Genomic DNA, 18752 nt, shown 5'->3' on the forward strand with positions numbered 1-18752 from the left:
ACCCAGTAGAGTCCACATACCTCTGTAGATGGGTCTGGTGGGGATGTTACAGGTGCAGGTCCTGTTTAACTGACTTTTCCCCTGGCAGAGCACCCTGCTGGTATCCACGTTCCTCACCGTACAATCTGAGTTTTTTGGAGAGAAGCTGCCCACCATAGTCACTGTGGTCTGCGTGGGTAAGAAAATACAGGAAACAAGTGACCACTTTTGATCATCATCAACCATCTTAGAGTTTGATGTTACTCAACCTTTGAACCACCATAGGAAGGAGGGTGACTCAAGAGAGCTGTTAGGAAAGAGCTGTTTCATTGGTACCCTGTTGGCTCTTTTGTGAATCACATATTCCCATTCTTAACTATAGTTCCACTGTGTGTGTGTGTGTATTTTTCTTATCAATTCTGAAAAGCTCTCCACGTAGTTGTAGATATTCATCCTTATCTGTCAAATTTCTGATACATCTTTTCTCCTAATCTACTGGCTGCCTTGTAATTTTTTGTTTGTGGAATCTTTCGCCCTTGCATTATGTATCTTTATATAATCAGATGCCGGGTTTCTTGTCTTAGCCTACAAAACGCTGCCCAAACTCTAGCCTATAGAGAAGTATAAAATAGCTCCATTTTCTTTATTGTTTTCTTTTTTAAACTTATATCGTTAATCCATCTGGAATTTATGTCTATATATAATGCGAGATAAGAGTCCAATTTTATTATTATCCAGATGGTTAATCAGCTCTGTCATAACCATTTACTAAAAAAAAAAAAAAAAATCCAACAACTCCTTTTCCCACTGAACTGAAATACCACTTTTGCTATATATTATATTACCATATATTTGGGATTTACTTCTAAACTCTGCTCAGTTCTAAAAACCTTTTCATCTACTTCTATTCCAATGTCAATCAACTTTTTACTACTGTGGCTTTAAATATATTTAACATCTGATAAGGTGATTCTCTACTTATTTATATTTATTTTCATAGGATTTCCTAGACATATGAGCTTTAAAGTAATTTTATCCAAAGAGGGTGGGGAGACTGAGTATAACTGAAATTACACTAAATGAACTAAATATATACATTCATTTAAGAAAAATGTGTATCTTTATGTTATTAAGTATTCCTACTGAAACACACAACTTTATTTTTATTTCTTTTTGACCCAGGGTTTATTTAAGAGGGTGCGCTTTGAGCTCCCACCTTTTTACTGCTTACTGTGAATGCTATAATAGTTAAAGAAGGGAGCCTGTGAAATCCACTTTTAAGATGAGTTAAGGTTTGGTCTGTGGTCAGACTATGCTATGAGATCTAAAGGGAGGGAGTGTTTTGTGTGTGTGTACGTGTGTATACAGGCCCACGTGTGTGCACCCATGCATGTGTGAACGTGTGCACTGGGGACACAGAAAGAAAATCTTGAAAATTCAAAGTCATAAAGCAAATTCTCCCAAATGAATTATCTAAAAGAAAAGGATGACCAATTCTGTTTAGAAGGAAAATTAAAGGGACACCAACAGTGGATATGTTTGGCATCAGGTGCATAAAGAGCACCTGGTTGGAAACTGGGAAGGTGGGAGGGGAGGAAGAGGTGACCCTGCAACCCAGGATGAAGAGTAATGCTTTGCAAACCTGGAAGGGGTTTACCTTTTGTTATATTTTTGACCTCTGCCTGGACTCCCTGCATAACCACCAGAGCCTCTGTGTGGTCCTCTAACAAACTTGCTAAATCTATGCTAGTTTCTGGAGCTCACTCCCATCTTTCCATTTGCAAAAAAATCCTGGTTTGGGGTCATAGAGTCATGCTGGAAGAGAGCAACTCCTTTCAGTTCAACTTTACCAGGACTGAAGTTAAACCAATTCTAGGGAACTTAAGCATAGGAACAAACTCCAAAGCACTCCACTAGCTCATCGTCAACAGGTGTTTGAACTCCCATTCATCTGACTTCTTCAAACCCACAACATTTATATCTGCATCCCACATCTCGGCTCATGACCACATATGATTCTGTATACATACAGATCTTAAATTGATTCCTTGCTTAAATATTAGAACAAGTGTATCATATCCTATTTTACCAACTCTTTGAATTTTTCAAAATTTACTTCCATTTCCAACATACATCGTTTTTTATATAACTGAAATCATTCTACTTTGTTAAATATTTACATTAATATTTATAAAAACTTATCAAGATCCTACTATGTGCCAGCTGCTGCACAAGGTACTGAACATATTGGTGAGCCTAATAGCTATAGTCCTTGCCCTCAAAGAACCTATGGACTAGTTAAATGTGGTCATTCCACAAGAGTGGGAATGGAAGCCTGGACATTCCCTTAGAGTAGAACTGAAGGGCCACATGGTACCAGGAGATCATCAAGAGATGACAGAATCCTGGGCAAGGGGGGTGCAGTGGAAATGGAAAGAACTGGACAGATTCTGGGAACTTTTAAGAGGGAGCATGGGAAAGACTAGAGTAGGGATGTGGATCAGGAAGATCAAATGGATGAATGGAGGTACCAGGGGGACCATATACTGGGTTGGGACAGATATGTTCTTTGAGTGGAAGATTGAGATTTCAATCTTAGAGGCCTTCAATTCAAGATATTTATGTGATCCTCAAGAGGATGTGTCAAGTTGGATATGAATGAGCCAAGGAGCCATCTGGGTTGGAGACAAAGGAGATATGAACATAGATGATATATAAGGCCATAGAGTGGATAAGATTGTCTATAGAGAGGAAGAGCCATAACTGGACTTTGCACAGGTCCCTGATTTAGAGTCAAGGAGAGAAGGAGCCAGAAATGGAGGCTGAGGCTATTTCTTGAAATAAGCTGGAAAAAGAGGGAGTGAGGACACAATGGGTCAGATGGGATGCAGAGATGGTTGGAGCGTCAGCTGGCTTCATCCATGAAGCCAAGGAACTCTTTGCTCCTAAATTCTACCAGGTTGATAAAGCACCTTCTTTTACTTCACTATTCTCCTTATTGTGAACAGTTTGGTTTTCTCCAAGTTTCTAATTCTATAAATGTTATTGAAATAGCATTTTCATGCTTAGGATTTTTCTTCTTTCAAGTTAATTCTTCAGGATTCTACACCTGGAATTAGTGCTTCAAACAGAATGAATATATTTATGACTTTTGAAGCGCACTGCTGCCAAATTGCTTTCCAAAAAGGTTGTGCTAATTGGCATCACCAACAGTGGGTGTTAGCATAACTTATTATTGCTTTAATTTGTATTTATTTTATAACTAGTGAGGTTGAACATATTTCCATATTTGTATCTACTTCTCTGAATCTCTCCTCTTGTGACAATATACGTTTTCCCCCACTTACTTTTTGGTGTATTGATGTTTTTCTTAATTTTTCCTAGCTTTATTATCTTGCAATTAATATTTTTTTCGGTGGCAAATATTTTCCTGAAATGTGTGCTTCAGTTAACTCAGTTTTCTTTATATAGATTTTGTTAAAAAGGAATCAAGTTTATGAGTATTTTTCTTTTGTTATTAAGTACTAGATTGCTTCAGAGCTAAGAAAATTATCATACTTTCAAATTATCTGATGTTCAGTTCCTTTTTTTGTTAGTTCTTCTATGAGTTATCTTTTTATAAATTCCTTAATCAGCCTACAATTTATTTTTTTATATTTAATGTAACATATGAATTAAATTATGCTTCCAGAGTAAAAGCAATTATTTCGACACTTTCTATAAAGTAATTCTCTTTTTCTATATTTTTATTGGTGCATTATAGTTGTATATAGTGGTGGAATGTGTTGTTACATACTCATACATGCACACAATATAACAATATAATCTGGCCAATATCATTTCCCAGGATTTCCCTTTTCCTCCCCTCTGGTCCCTTTCCTCTACTTCTATAAAATAATTATTTTGCCTTCTCTTGTTTTACAATATCTGATCTTTAAAATTCTTACATTTATTTATGAGCTACATTCTATACCACTATTTTTAAATCAGAACATGGATTGTTCTGACTTTAAATAATATACTACATATAATATATCATGCAATATGTATGCACAACATATATGTTTACAATCTCATAGGGAATGGTCTCAACTAAATAAGCTTCTTTTTCCAAAATGTATTTCCAAAATGAATATCTTTATTATATTCTTGATCAGTTCATATTATTCCAGATGAATATTATGTTAATTTTAAGAAAATGCCTACTCATATTTCACTAGGATTCTGAAATATTGAAAATAATATCAGAAAAAATGACATTTTATGATATTGCTCCACTAGAAAAGAGAATGTTTATGAATATATTCAAGACATTTTTCATATGTTCCAAAAAAATGTTTTACTTATGATAATTTATTTATTTATTTACTTACTTATTTAGGCTACCGGGGAATGAACTCAGGGGCACTCAACCATTGAGCTACATTTCCAGCCCTATTTTGTATTTTATTTAGAGACAGGATCTCACTGAGTTGCTTAGTGCCTCGCTGTTGCTGAGGTTGGCTTTAAACTTGAGATCCTCCTGCCTCAGCCACCTGAGCACTGGGATTATAGGCATGCACTACTGTGCCCAGCATGATTATATTTTAAATGGATAAGTTTCCATAATGATGGATTATAAATAGCCTCAATAGACAATGTTCTGCTATCTAATTACTATTATAAAGAATGGCTTAAGATTCTGCAAAACACTATTTTTGATAGCTGTCCCCAATATGTATCTCCTAGCAAAAATAATTTTAAAATAAAGGATATGTACAATGCTCTTTAAATTTATGCCTGAATATTCTATTGTTTTCATGAGTGGGACTTTTTATTAATTGAAGTTAAAAGTTTGTTTTACCCCCTAGTATGGTTTTGATATTTGAGTATTTATTAAACAGTTGGCACCTCATTTAAATTTTATTCATTTGAATAATTTTTAAAATTTACATATTTAGGTTTTGAAGGTATCAAGCACTTAAGATTAGCAAATACTATTTTTCTATATTGCATTGCAGTAATTATTTCTCTTATTTGTTTCTTGTAATATGATTGAACAGAACTTTTAAAGCAATGTTGGTAGTATTGGTAATGATGGAATTTTTTGTTTCAGTTCAGATTAGTAAAAGAGTATTTCTAGTGTCTCTCCTTTACCAACCATGTTGTTTTGTGAGAAATACTTTTATTGCATCTTTTTTTATATCTTTATTAGTACAAATCATTTTTATTGAATTTTAACATCTCTTTACAAAATGCAGACATAACTGCTGAAATGGATCATGTCATACATACCTTTTTGCATTTGTGTGGGTGAGGTTTTCATTTGTTTTCTTTTTTTACGTGTCTCTGCCTTCCCTCCCTACCACATCAGTCATTCTACCAGGGGAGCCTGGGCTATAACGGTGTAGGAATTCTTTCATACTTTTCTATATGTGCAAACAATCATATAGAGACATGTATAAACACATATAGGGACTTTTTTAGATCAATATCAGATCATGCTATGCAAACCTGTCTGCATCTTGCTGTTTTTACTCAACAAAACCTCAGAGAAAATCCCTCCTACACTAACCGAAATTGCTCTGAATATTTCTTTTTAATGTGGATTCCATGGTGAGGATGAGGATATACTATTTTCTAGTTGCTTTATGCAAAGAAACAAAGCTTCTTGTGAACAGAGGTTTTGCATTATATGAAGATTTTTCTGTACCTACAAAGGTGCTAGAATGTCCTCCTGGTATATCATGAGCAGTTAGTAAATTCTCTGAATTGAGCTCATAGATGGAAGCAGGGTCCACCTCAGACTGCCATCTCGGTAGGTCATAGAATTTGTATTATTTAAACAAAGAGCTGAGACTTTCAGGTAAGTCACTAATGGCCATAAGGGCAGAAAATATCTTGCAATAATGTGATCAAGAGATGGAATCATGGGCTGCGGATATAGCTCAGGTGGTAGAGTGCTTGCCTCACACGCACAAAACCCTGAGTTCAATCCCCAGCAGCACATACACACACACAAAAACCAAACCAAACCAACCCAACAAAAAACAACAGAGAGAGAGAGAGAGAGAGAGAGAGAGAGAGAGAGAGAGAGAGAGAGAATCTGATGCCTTTTCAACCTTATTAAAAGAATCAGTCCAGAGCTGGGGTGCAGTTCATAGTGTGGTGCTTCCCTGGCATGTGTGAGGCTCTGGGTTTAATCCCCAGCACCAGGGATTAGTTTCCATAACGATGAAAGTTGCTATGCTGGTTTAAAAAAAAAAACTTTACTCAAATTACTAAATTCTTCTCTTCTTCACCTGCAGAGTAGTGGTGAGCTGGTGAGGGGAAGTGCTTTGGGGGAAGATGATGAGGATCAGGAAAGAAAGCTCTAGTGGTTGTTTGGGTGCTAAGTGTTTTTTTGAAACATCCCAGGCTAGATATAAATGGTTAGTTTATACCAGGGAACCACAGATAGGTAAGCAAATTACATAAACAGCACTGACCGACTACTTCTTCCCACTACACTGGACTGAAGTGTTGCCCTTAACGTTTTTTTAATGACAAAAGAAAAAATTCTTGCAAACTCTTAATCACTTATCAGAGGCCTGAGTATATTCCAGGATCATATTTTTTTCTACCATTCTCTGTTAGCACCAAAGTTAGCTGTTTTTCAGATTAATAAGAGAAATAAAATTTGACTATACCTACATGAGAATACCTAAGAGTGTGTGTGTGTGTGTGTGTGTGTGTGTGTGTGTGTGCGCGCGCGCGCGCGTGCATGCATTTTGATTCCATGGAATGAACCTAGGGGCACTTTACTACTGAGCTACATCCCCAGTCCTTTTTATTTTTTATTTTTGAGACAGAGTCTCACTAAGTTGCTTAGGATCTTGCTAAGTTGCTTGAGGCTTGTTTTGAACTTGCAATCCTCCTACCTCAGCCTCCCAAGTTGCTGGGATTACAGGCGTGCACCACTGCATCTGGTTACCAGAGCATCTTTTATACTAAATTTATTTATCTTTGACTCGGGGCAGGGAGAGCTCATAGGAAGGCCCTGGCCCAAGACAACAGAAAGTGACAACAACCAAATAACTTTAAATCCATGAGTTCTGATCAGTTATGACTTGAAAGCTTGATTCTTTTATTATTTATCACTCATTAAATGTTCTGGCTCCCCTTGATTAAATGTTAAATCATCTTAAGTGGTATGGTTCTTGCTATTTGAAATGGCAAAGTGTAAGGGAAAAGGGAAAGTGGCCCATTTCCTTGTTAATGTGACATTCAAATAAAACACATCGGTGCAACAGACAGGTCAACTGGCTGCTGATGGGGACTCTGGACAATTATTCATAACACAAGAGCCATAATTAGGGAGAAAATGTCTCCTTGCAGCACCACTGAGATTGCTGGGGAGGAATTCCATTCTCCCACAGGGCAGGGCTGGTATGTGCATCAGAAAATGCTTGAATATGCTCATCGCTTTTTTTCTTGCATCCCAGGACGGGAGCCCTGGCTTTCCAAGGGACCTTGCTTGCAACAGTCCCTGCCCATATTGGTTCTCTCTCCATCTCTATGACATTGCTTGAGGCCATGTTGATAGGAGAGTTGCTAGGAGAAGCCTGGACACATTAGGATGAGGAACCGCAGAGCAAAGCTAAATTCTACAGTGCAGCCACTTGTAAGGAATCTTGTGGACCATAAGTCTGAACTTAATTTCTCTATGCTTTAAAGTTGAGATGTAATTCTACTACATTGAAAATCCATCTTTATGCAGGGCTTGGTGGTGCACAGCTGTGACCCCAGAGACTGGAAGACTGAGGCAGGAAGATCTCAAGTTCAAGGTTAGCCTGGGCAACGTATTGAGACTCTGTCTTAAAATAAAAAAAGAAAGGACAAGTGGTGCATGCCTATAATCCCAGTGACTCTGGAGGCTGAGGCAGGAGGATTGCGAGTTCAAAGCCAGCCTCAACAATTCAGTGAGCACTTAGCAATTCAACAAGAACTGCCCAGTGGTTAAGTGCCCCTAGGTTCAATTCCCTACATCTCTTCCCCTCACCTCCCAATAAAGAAGTCTATCTTTTCTTTACATTCAGTTACAGAAGGTCATCTTTATGTAGCTCCTCAAGATGACACGCTCCATGTGAGCAGGACCATGAAGTGACCTGGTTACTTCTATACTCCTAGCACCTTGCAGAGTGGTGGCATCTGGCAGACACTAAGAATTCACAGATAAAATGAATGGACTCATATTTCATTAATAGATATTTTAAGCTCAGAAGGAAGTTAGCATCTCTTATGCAAAATGAGGCAATACTATAGAAGTAAAGAAATTAAAATCTTTCCTCTTACCTTATCTCTGCTGCTTCGAATTATCTGAATTTTAGGACATTTTTTAGCTCCATAGGAAACATCCAGCCAGTTTTCTGACTGCCCTGAATTGACACAATCTTCTTGAAAAGTACACCTAAAACAAACAAAAAAGACACATCAAGACAGCACCCCCATACATGCATTAGTTACAACTTTCTCATACTTGGCTTCAGTACAAAATGCTTTGTACAGTGGATTATTGATTTAAGCGAGAATAGGAACATGATGCTAAAATCATGAAAAGCAACAAGAAAACAGTGTTTTTCCCCCCCATCATGTCTAGGAGTAGAGAACAAATGTCGACAACACGTTGAACTTAGACTCCTGAGCCATCTCTCAAGTTGACATTGCCAAATACATCCAAAGCACATCCATTCTCAGATTCTGAAATAAAGAGTTCCTTTTTAGAAATACCTATCAAAGAGAAGCCCGAGAAAGGGTTTGCACATTGTATAAATTTTAGCTTTGCAGTTCATTCCCAGAATGTCTCCCTATTCAACTTATTGGGCAATTTGTGCTGTGTTTAGGAAAAAAAAACAACAATAAAGCTACTATTTTGTGCTTTGTAGGATGATAATTAAATAAAAATATTTCAAGGGCAGAGTCTGCCCAAGAATTTGATAAGACATTGCACAACCATCTGCTACATAACATTTGTTTAGACAGATACCAAGTTATCTTAAAAGATATGGGTGAAACATTTTTCAGGGCCACTTTTCCAGGTCAACCTCAGACGATGACCCAAAGAAGTCTCAAGTGAGGCCACGGCCAACTACTTTGATACACAGATGCTCAGAAGCTGAGAAGGGAGATCACTCGCTTGCCTGGTGTGTAGGTCACTGTAGGTCACACTAGCTTGGGGAAAATCTCTATCTCACCAGATGGGCCACCAACCCAGCAATGAGAATGAACAGCGAATGCCATCTTGTCTTCAAGTGGCAGAGATATTCCACTGAAAAGTATCAAATAAACAATAACACATTTCTGATGTGTAATCCACCTCAAGGTCAAAGGTTAAAATGAAGAGCTGGTGAACCAAGGACAGGGAGTTTTGTTCTTTTCTGAACCACTGAGCTACACTTTCAGTCTCTTTTCTTCTTACATTTTTTGAGACAGAGTCTTACTAAGTTGCTTAGGGCCTCGCTAAATTGCTGAGGCTGGCCTTGAACTTGCAATCTTCCTGCCTCAGCTTCCCAAATCGCTGGAATTATAGGTGTGGGCCACCAAACCCAGCTGGAAGTTTTCAAAGAAACTAACACATGAGTGGTGAGACCAAAAAGCAACCAAAGGATGACTATATTCATTTCTGGGAAATTCTTGAGTGGATCTGAAGGGAATGAGGCTCAGATGGGCCAAAGAGTGTATCTGACTTCAAAATAATTTTATTTCTTCTTCTTCCTCTTCTCTCTCTCTGATTCTTAAAAATTTAGGCTTCGTTGCTTCAGGTTTGAGCTCTGAGCTAATTTGAATATGGCAAAAATAGAACAGGAAGTCAGTGAGTTTCACTAAACATCACACTTGAGCACAGTAGGTTAGAATGTCGTCTTCTGACATTTTGGGGAACCCCACTCCCAGGAGCACATCTGTGTCCCAATTCCCCCTACCTCTGGGTTGGTTCCTACTCCAACATCATTACCAAAAGGGATTTTCATTAGCAGTTCTCCAAAGCCATAAATTTATCTGACCCTTGATGGCTTGCTCGTCCGTCACGGACATTAAGTTCAAATTAAACCGTCTCTCAATGTCAGGGAGAGTTTGCAGCACAGGAACGAGGTACTGCTGCATTGAAACAGAATGACGAGGCGGCTTCCTTATTTGTGTCTAAAAGAGATCATGACTATCAAAAAACTCCCTGCCTCTCATGGGCACTCTGGTTTGTAGATGGCTCTTCCTCTACCTCTAAGGAAGAAAAAACAACAACCAAAAAAAAAAGACAAAAAACCCCCTAAAGCTAATTCTAGAGAGAATGGAGTGCAAATATTTTTTTGTAGGCTCTTAATGCTGCCTGGGAGTCAAGGCCTAAGGCTGCCAAAAAAACAAGTGTAAAATATTTCATACAAATAGTGCTGCGATTTGCCAATTTGTAGGCAGGAAACTGTAGTGCCACTGAGTTATCACTCCGTTTTCTGAACTCCTATAGCAATTCTGGTCGGAACCACACGTTTTGGTATTTAATCATATGCTGCCTCGAATTACAACTTAACTATTTCATATGTCTATGTCATCTCTTCCAAAGTAGGGCACTTAGCTCCCCAAAGGAAGGGTGAAAACCTTTTCTATTTCCTCATCAGATCCCTCAGGGTCTGGCAGCATGATATGCAAATACTAGAGTTTCAATAAATATTTTTGAATGAGTGGAGGAAATATGAAATCTCTATAGGTCCTTTCAATTGGTGATTCTTTTTTTTTATGTCTAGAGTTTTGATTTATATCTGACTCCCCTTTATGGTAAAAGGAGTATGTTTAACATCAGCTAAAAGTTTGAATCTGAGAATCAGATTATTTTTAAATATTTTTTTAGTTGTCAATGGACCTTCATTTATGTATATATGGTGCTGAGAGTCAAATCCAGTGCCTTACCCATACTAGGCAAGAACACTATCACTGAGCTACAACCCCAGCCCTGGTTTATTTTATTTTAATATTTATTTTCTAGTTGTAGTTGGACATAATACCTTTATTTTATTTATTTATTTTTATGTGGTGCTGAGAATGCAACCCAGGGCCTCCTCGCATGTGCTAGGCAAGTGCTCTACCGCTAAGCCACAACCCAAGCCCTATTTTTTTTTTAATATAAAGATAAAGGGGAAGGCTGGGATTGCAGTTCAATGGTAGAGCACTTGCCTTGCACATGTGAGGGCATGGGTTCGATCCTCAGCATCACATAAAAATAAAAAGAATAAAGGTATTGTGTCCATCTACAACTGAAAAACAACCTATTAAAAAAATAAAGGGAAAAGAATAGATAATGAACCTTTCATATCCAATTTTGTAAAACAAAATCTAACCATGCTAAGTACCTAAATATAAATTCCTTATTTACATAAAAAAGGATGCCTCTGAGATTTCTAAATGCCCATTCCTTGCCTCTTACCAGTTTGAAAAAATTAAAAATTGAAAAGCAAAGCAAACCATGACACCAAGAATGTATAACCAGATGGTCAACCAACAACAGCATCTTATTACTCCTCAAACACTGCAGATTGTAAAGTCTTCACGACAGCACGTTCCCCACACGTTCACATTTCTTGAGGAGGGAGAGCAGATCTTATAGCTCCCACGTTTTAGTAAACAAGCCCCCAAGTACTTTGAAATAATTCCTTTCGAAAGCTATCACTCTCAGTCCCGCATATCCACAAATGCAATGGTCAGGCACATAAACTCTGAAGCCACTGCCCAAAGACAATTAAATTCTCATTGTCAGACATGACTCTTGGTGAGGCTGAGCCCTCGGTGAGGCACTCTCAGATGGGCTGATTTCTCCACTGGCTTCCTTTCAATTTCTTTAGGCCCTGGATAGGACGGAAATTGGATTCGGAGTAGCATGGGTAGGTTTTGGGAAAAAAATGGTGGAGATATATTTGTTTTCTTTGCTTATGCTATTACTTTTGCCCTAACCTCTCCTGAGGATCTGTCTTTTTATGCTTTGTGTTGCTATAACAGAATACCTGAGATGGTGTAATTTATAAAGAATAGAGATTTATTTCTTGCAGTTCTGGAGGCTGGGAAGTTCAAGGTCAAGACTCCTAGATCTGGTAATAGCCTTCTTGCTCTATCACCCCATGGCAGAATATGGGAGGGTGAGAGAGAGTGAGGGCAAGAGATTGAAATCATAGCCTCAAGTCCTTTACTTTTGTAAGTGACATTGATCCATTCATCAAGGTACCAACTCCCAATATTGTTGCACTGGGGTTTCAGTTTCCACATGCTTTCGTGGGAGCACATTCTAACTAGAATGTTCTACATCTAGCCTCCCCAATCTACAACCTTCTCACATGCAAAAGACATTCATTCCATGCCAATAACCCCTAATTCTTAACTCATTCCAGCACCAATTTAAAAGTCTTAAGTCCAGAGTCTCATCTAAATCAAATATGGGTGAGACCCAAGGAATAATTCATCTTAAGGCAGACTCCTCTCCAGCCATGAGCCTGTGAAATTAAATAAGTTACATGCCTCTAAAAGATTCCAAAACAGCGATGAGACAGGCTTAAGACAGACATGACAACTAGGCTTTTTTGAATCTGCTCTTCCAAATATTTCCAGCCTCTACCCATGACCCAGTTCCAAAGCCATTCCCATGTGTTCAGACATTTGTTACGGACAACAGCCCTCCAGGGGTGCTCCACCACTGAGCTACACCCCCAGTCCTTTTGATTTTATATTTTGAGACATAGTCTTGCTAAATTGCTGAGGCGGGCCTCAAACTCATTATCCTCCTGCCTCAGCCTCCGGAGTACGTGGGATTACAGGCATGTCCCACCACATCTGGCTGTCTTAGTTCATTCTGTGCTTTTACAACAGAATTCCAGGTAACACTGGGTAATTTGTACAAAACAGAGATTTCTTTCTTATAGTTCTGGAGCTTGGGAAGTCCAAAGTTGAGGGGGGCTGCAGCTGGCAAGGACCTTCTTACTGCATCATCCCATGGTGGAAGGTGGAAGGGCAAGAGAGGGAAGGGTGAAGATCAAACTCCAGCCTCAGTCCCATCGTGAGGGGGGAGTCGTCATACCTAGTGCCTCCCATGAGGCCCCACCCCCAACACAGTTGCACTGGAGTTTAAGTTTCCAACACACATTTTGTGGGATATATTTAAGTCATAGCAGGATCTCTCCAAAAGCCCTAGGATTCCACTGGATATTTTATTTTTCTAGTTCCTATTTCTGGCTAGATCTCATGCTGACATGATAAGAGTCAATAAGTAGACATGAGCCCATTTCCAAACTAAAAAAGAGAACCTGCCTAAATGCAAAGAAAAGATCACCCGAAGAAATGCCAAACAAACAAAACTTAATTTAGAAACAAAAAAGCTTTCACCTGGTAAAAAAATACTTCATGGGGAAATAAGCGCATGAAACTATTTAAGCAGGGCTGTCCCTACAACTAGTTGGCTATAAAATCTGCTGTGGAGATCAATTTATTCAAAATAATGATAGTTTGATATTATCACTCAACTATAAAAGGACATGAATCTTCCCCTCCCCCATTCCTAACTCAGAAAAAAAGCATGTTCCAAACACATACAGGTCCCAGATGATGGTCATGGAGGTTCCAGGCCCTTGTTTCTATGTTTGCTGTGTGAAAATCAGAGAGTATTTTCATACAGTGAATTTGTCTCCTGTGTACGTGGAAATCTGTGACTCGTAATATCCCTAACTACCCCACCAAACAATGGCACCGAGGGAATTTTTCTCTATAACTGGCACTGTCCTGACTATTTACAATTAGTTCTCAAATAACATAAGAACAGAGGCTCAGAGACATACTGTAACATGCCCAGGTCACTCAACTGTCACACTGCACAAGTTTGACTTCAGAACCACATACTTGGCCACCGGGCTGCCTGGCTTCCTATGAACCCTGACCACCATTTAATCAAATTAGAGATAATCAGAGTTCCCACTGGCTTCCTGTAACTGGAGGGTGGGGCTTGGCTAGGAAGAGATAGGGATGGAGGGGCCACAGGACCAGAGAATAGAGAAGGGGAGACAAACCTCCAGGAATGAAGAGGGTGGCAAGGATCTGGGAGGGAAACCCAGAGGCAAGGATTCTAAGAGGCTTTAAATTTCCATCCATCACTGGTAACACAAAACATCCAGCTAGAGGTTAAAATTCCAGGCAGCCCCAGACTTATAAATCCATTGTGCTCCAAAAAAGAGATTGCTGGTAAACCATCTGTTTACAATATGGAATATATTTTCCCCCATAGAAATAATGTTATAAACAGTGATTAGGTTTCCAGGTTAGGCCACAAAACCTATTTATCCATAATGTAGCTTCAATACTATATATTTGCAATAAAAGAATAGCAGAAAACAACGAGTTTGCAGTCATCTGCATTATATAGCAGTTTTTCCTCTTCTTTACTTATTTGTGTTTCTGCTCAGCTGGTAGTCTGGGAACGGTGCCCAGCTGGATCGACTTTTAAATTTATTATTACTGTATTGTATTTATACGGCATTTCTATTTTTTAATGGGCATGGCTTAAATTATTAATTGTTTTCATGCCAACAAAAAAGGACAGGGAGACCCACCTTGGAAAGGGGCTGAAGCTCCAGGCAGGTGAAATGCCCATGAGCTGGGCTTGGGGGACCTTGAGAATCTGACTCTATTAGGCTAGAATCTCTCAGTAAAAATTTACCACTTACTCAACCTTGAAATAGAAACTCTGAACTCAGAAATGTAACTTCTACTTCCTGCCACTAGAATTCCATCAGCATCCTCTAATCCAATTGTTCACCAGGAGCAGACGGTCCCTGAAGGAATCTGATAACTAAACATCAGGTAATTGGCTTGAATGTGGGGGTGAGTGTGACCTGTTCCGAAGATTCTTCACCGATATAACATCAGAAAACTTTTAATGAGAAAACCATCCAGCTTCTCCCTCTTGCAGGGAATGGGGTCCACGCTGGTGGATGGTTTCGCTACGAGAGCATTCCAAGGTCTTTTGCTAAGTGATTTGAAACAGATGTCTGCATCTTTAGGAAAGGGAGGAATCAGGTGGCCTCTAAAATTGGGGGACTTCTCATTACAATTGCCAATCTACGAGATGAAGAAACCAAATTCCACAGAATGAAAGAGAACAGGAAGTCACTGTGACAAACTAAACTCTGAATTAAAGGTCCCCAGAATCAGGAAAGGGGAATGCCAAAATACAAGACCAAAATAACTTGCTAGGAGAGCTGAAAAATTGGATCTTCATCGCTGGAACCGTAAGTCAGTCTACATGATACAATTATGCTAATAACAAAGACAATTTAAGAGATTTTTTTTTAAAGCAGAAACATCTAACACTCCACGCAATGTCTTTTCACATGATTTTATTCATTTATTCTTCACAACAAACCTATGAAGTAGCTACTGTAATTGTCCCTGCTTTACAGATAGGGGAAACTGAGGCATAGGAAGATCCATATTGCTCTCCTGAGGTCACAGAGTTAGTAAAGGGAAAAGTTGAGAAAAAAACCCAGGCATTGCAGTTTCCAAGTCCATGTTCTTATCTACCCCATATTGCCTCTTGCAATAAATAACATCGTCTGAGTCCTTCAGCCTTAGTATGTTTTGTACCGCTATGACAGAATGCCACAAACTGGGTAATCTACAAAGAACAATTTTATTTCTTACAGTTCTAGAGATGTGGGTCCACACCTGTCAAAACCCTTCTTGCTGTATTATCCCATGGTGGAAGGTGGAAGGGCAAGAGACAGCACACTTGTGCAAGAGAGCAAGAACTTGAACTCTCAGTCTCAAGCCTTTGACCACTGACATCCATTCACTTGGGAAGGTGGAGCCCTTCTGACCTAAGCACCTCCCCTTAGGCTCCACCCACAACACTATTGTGCTGGGAATGGAGTTGCCAGCACATTGTTTTTGGGCCATGCAAAACTGCAAAAAATTAAATAAGTTTCTCTGCTGCAGGTCTCCTGGGAGGCTTAACTATGCCCTGTGATTTTGCAAAGCAAGAATGAGGCACCATCTTCAAACTCTTATGGAGGGTTGTTTTGAGGAAGTAAAATTTCTAGTCATACACATTAGGAAACACTGCCCAATTTTGTTTAATGAGCATCAGTCCATGTGACAGGACAAGTTTGAAAACTTGGTGCTTTTTTTTTTTTTGGCTAATTGAGTTGGGTAACTCTCATACCCAACTGATCATGGCTTGTTAATTCTAAGCATCTATCCTCTGCATTCCATCTCATCCATTACCTCCCTGGGCTCCACAGGAGTCACCCAAGGCCTCTCATCTTCCAGCCTCCAGTGCCTCTAATCAGTCTCCACTCCCACCATATAATCCTCAAGCACACAGCTAATCATATCACCCCATGCTTAGCAATCTCCAGTGGCACCCTTGGCTTGCACCAAACCCCTTACCTATGAGACTTTCACGCCTCAGAGTCACAACAAACCTATGAAGTAGCTACTAAACCTTCCTCTGTTTACCCCAGTATGCTCTGGCCCCTGCCTTCCTTTGCAAACTCACCTCTGGGAAATAGTGGACTGATGAGTCTGCCTCGTTGCCTAGATAGAAAACCCCTAAACACACGGATCTCTGATATCTACACACTACCAGGCAGAGAGCAGGCATTTGATAAACACTGCAGTGCAAACATGTCAGACCTTCCAAGCATGTGACGCTCCCACTGCCTGGAATTCCCGAGGGCTGCAATACTTGTGTGAAACCACATTCCTTGTTCAAGGGCCAGTTCAGTGTCACCTCCCTTGTCATATCTTCCCAGTCTCCAGGCATGCTCCCAAGTAGACACAGCACATTCATTAGAAGACTGCCTGTGTCTCTGACTGGCCTCCAACCCCTCCCAAGGAGAGGCCTTACATTTTTCACCTTGGCATGCCCCTGCCAAGGTTCAGCACCTCACCTGGCATTTACCCAACAAATATTTACTGTGTGCCCACCTGATGCCAAACACTACACTAGGCACCAGGGACACGTGATATGTATAAGCCAGTTAAGGTCTCTTTCCTCAAGAGTTTACAATTACATTCTAGGGAAGCACACAGACAAAACCCAAATAAGCTGACTATCACTTTAATTTCAAATTGAGGTAAGTCTTCTACAGAAACCAAAAAATGTAGTAGGAAGGAACCTAATTTAGACAGATTGGTCAAGAAACATTGCATTTCAGCTCAGAGGTCAAGGGTGAAACCCATGTAGTCACAGCAAGAGGGGTGAGAAGAGCATTCCAAACAGAAGGAACAGCATGTGCAAAGCCTCTGAGCTCATGTACACACAGTGTCTTCAAGGAACCGATGAAACAGATCAGCCCGGATAGAACCTAGTGAAGGCAGGAGAGATTGGTCCCACCACTTACAAGCTGGTGACCTTGAATAAGCCAAGTGTCCTCTCAGTGTCTCAGGTCCTTCATCTGCAGAAATGCAAATAATAGTCTCCACCTTCTGGAGTTATTATAACGAGTCAGTAAATGCTACTAGTCGTTATTGTAATAAGGGCAAGTGAAACAGAGAATTTAAAGTAACAATTTGGAAGACATAAGCCCAACAATACAGAATGGTAACGACAAGAAAGGGACTTGAGTGGTAAGGTTGGCCAGATGCCCATCTGTCTTTTCTGTGCACAAGGCAGACACAGCTCAAGGATTCTTGGGAGACTCTTAATCACAGTGCTCCTTCCTCCCAGGACTAAGGAGTTCTTTGGGGTCTCCTCGTGGGCCAAACAGCAGCACTCAGGGCACTCATTTGTTGCCTGGCTGCTTCCCACATCTAACCTCTGAGCGTCTCCAGGGCAGAACTGCATTCATCTTTGTTTCCCCCAGAGCCTAGTACAGGGCCTGGCCCACGACTGGTATTCAACAAAGGTTAGCTGAATTGGATTAAGAACTAAATTTTAAAGTGACTAAATTCCTGTCCATGTCTCCACGATACTGGCAGAAGTTGTTTCATTGATTTGTGTTCACTGGGTTGGCCTGTTAACTGGTGTGGTAGAAAAACCAGCCTTTGTCTTGAAACTTGGAGCTATTTAGCAAACATAGACTGAAACACTCACACAAAAGGGATTTGTGGCCTTCGCCCCATGTGGTTCTTTAGTGGGTGATGAGTATACTAAAACTTGGCATTTTTTTGTTTCCAAATGCAGACCATGAACAGAAGAACTTAGAGGAGGCATTTAGGAAAAACAGGCAGCATGGAAATAAATATGGGAAAATAAAGCCTCTTGAATCAGGAAAGTCTGGGTTCCCAGCCATTTTCCCATATGCTCCCTGCGTCCCTGGGGGCACGCTCCTCAGGCTTTGTGGGCCTTGGTCTCCCTAGCATGGAACAGGGAACAGTGACATCACAACCCCCTCCTCCTCAATGCAGTATCGAATCCCCCCTTGGCCTTTCAGAAATGGTGTACACTCCACGCAGCAGAATCCAAACATCCAAACATGACAAAATGTTACAAAAGCAAAAACCGAGACCCACAGGTAGACTCCCAAAATGCAGACCTGAACATTGTGCTCAACATGGAGGAGCTGCTGGGAACAGGGTAAACACTAGATCACAGGACGAGTGGAAACCTCTGAGAAATTTTTTAAAAAACCAATCAATATATACTTATGAAAGTGCCTACTGTCTGAGATAAGGTCATTTCAAAAAAAAATCTATTCCATTAAAACATGAATTTACTAACCGGGGTATTCTTAACAGTGCTTGTTGGAAGTCAGAGAGCATCAATTAAAGAGATGGTGCAGATATGGACTGGG

At 39.9% G+C, this 18752-nt stretch overlaps 1 protein-coding gene across 1 annotated transcript in view; it reads right to left on the bottom strand.

Moving 5' to 3' along the window:
* Plxnc1 (plexin C1) overlaps positions 1 to 18752 on the bottom strand; it is a 145024-nt gene that overhangs the window by 80968 nt on the left and 45304 nt on the right. The window contains exons 5-6 of the mRNA XM_027953425.2: positions 8293 to 8407; positions 21 to 168 (exon numbers count right to left, since the gene is read on the bottom strand). Coding sequence (XP_027809226.2) covers positions 21 to 168; positions 8293 to 8407 — 263 coding nt within the window. The remainder of the gene's footprint in view (positions 1 to 20; positions 169 to 8292; positions 8408 to 18752) is intronic.

Source organism: Marmota flaviventris, chromosome 3 (assembly GCF_047511675.1).
Source record: "Marmota flaviventris isolate mMarFla1 chromosome 3, mMarFla1.hap1, whole genome shotgun sequence".
Classification (NCBI taxonomy): Eukaryota; Metazoa; Chordata; class Mammalia; order Rodentia; family Sciuridae; genus Marmota; species Marmota flaviventris.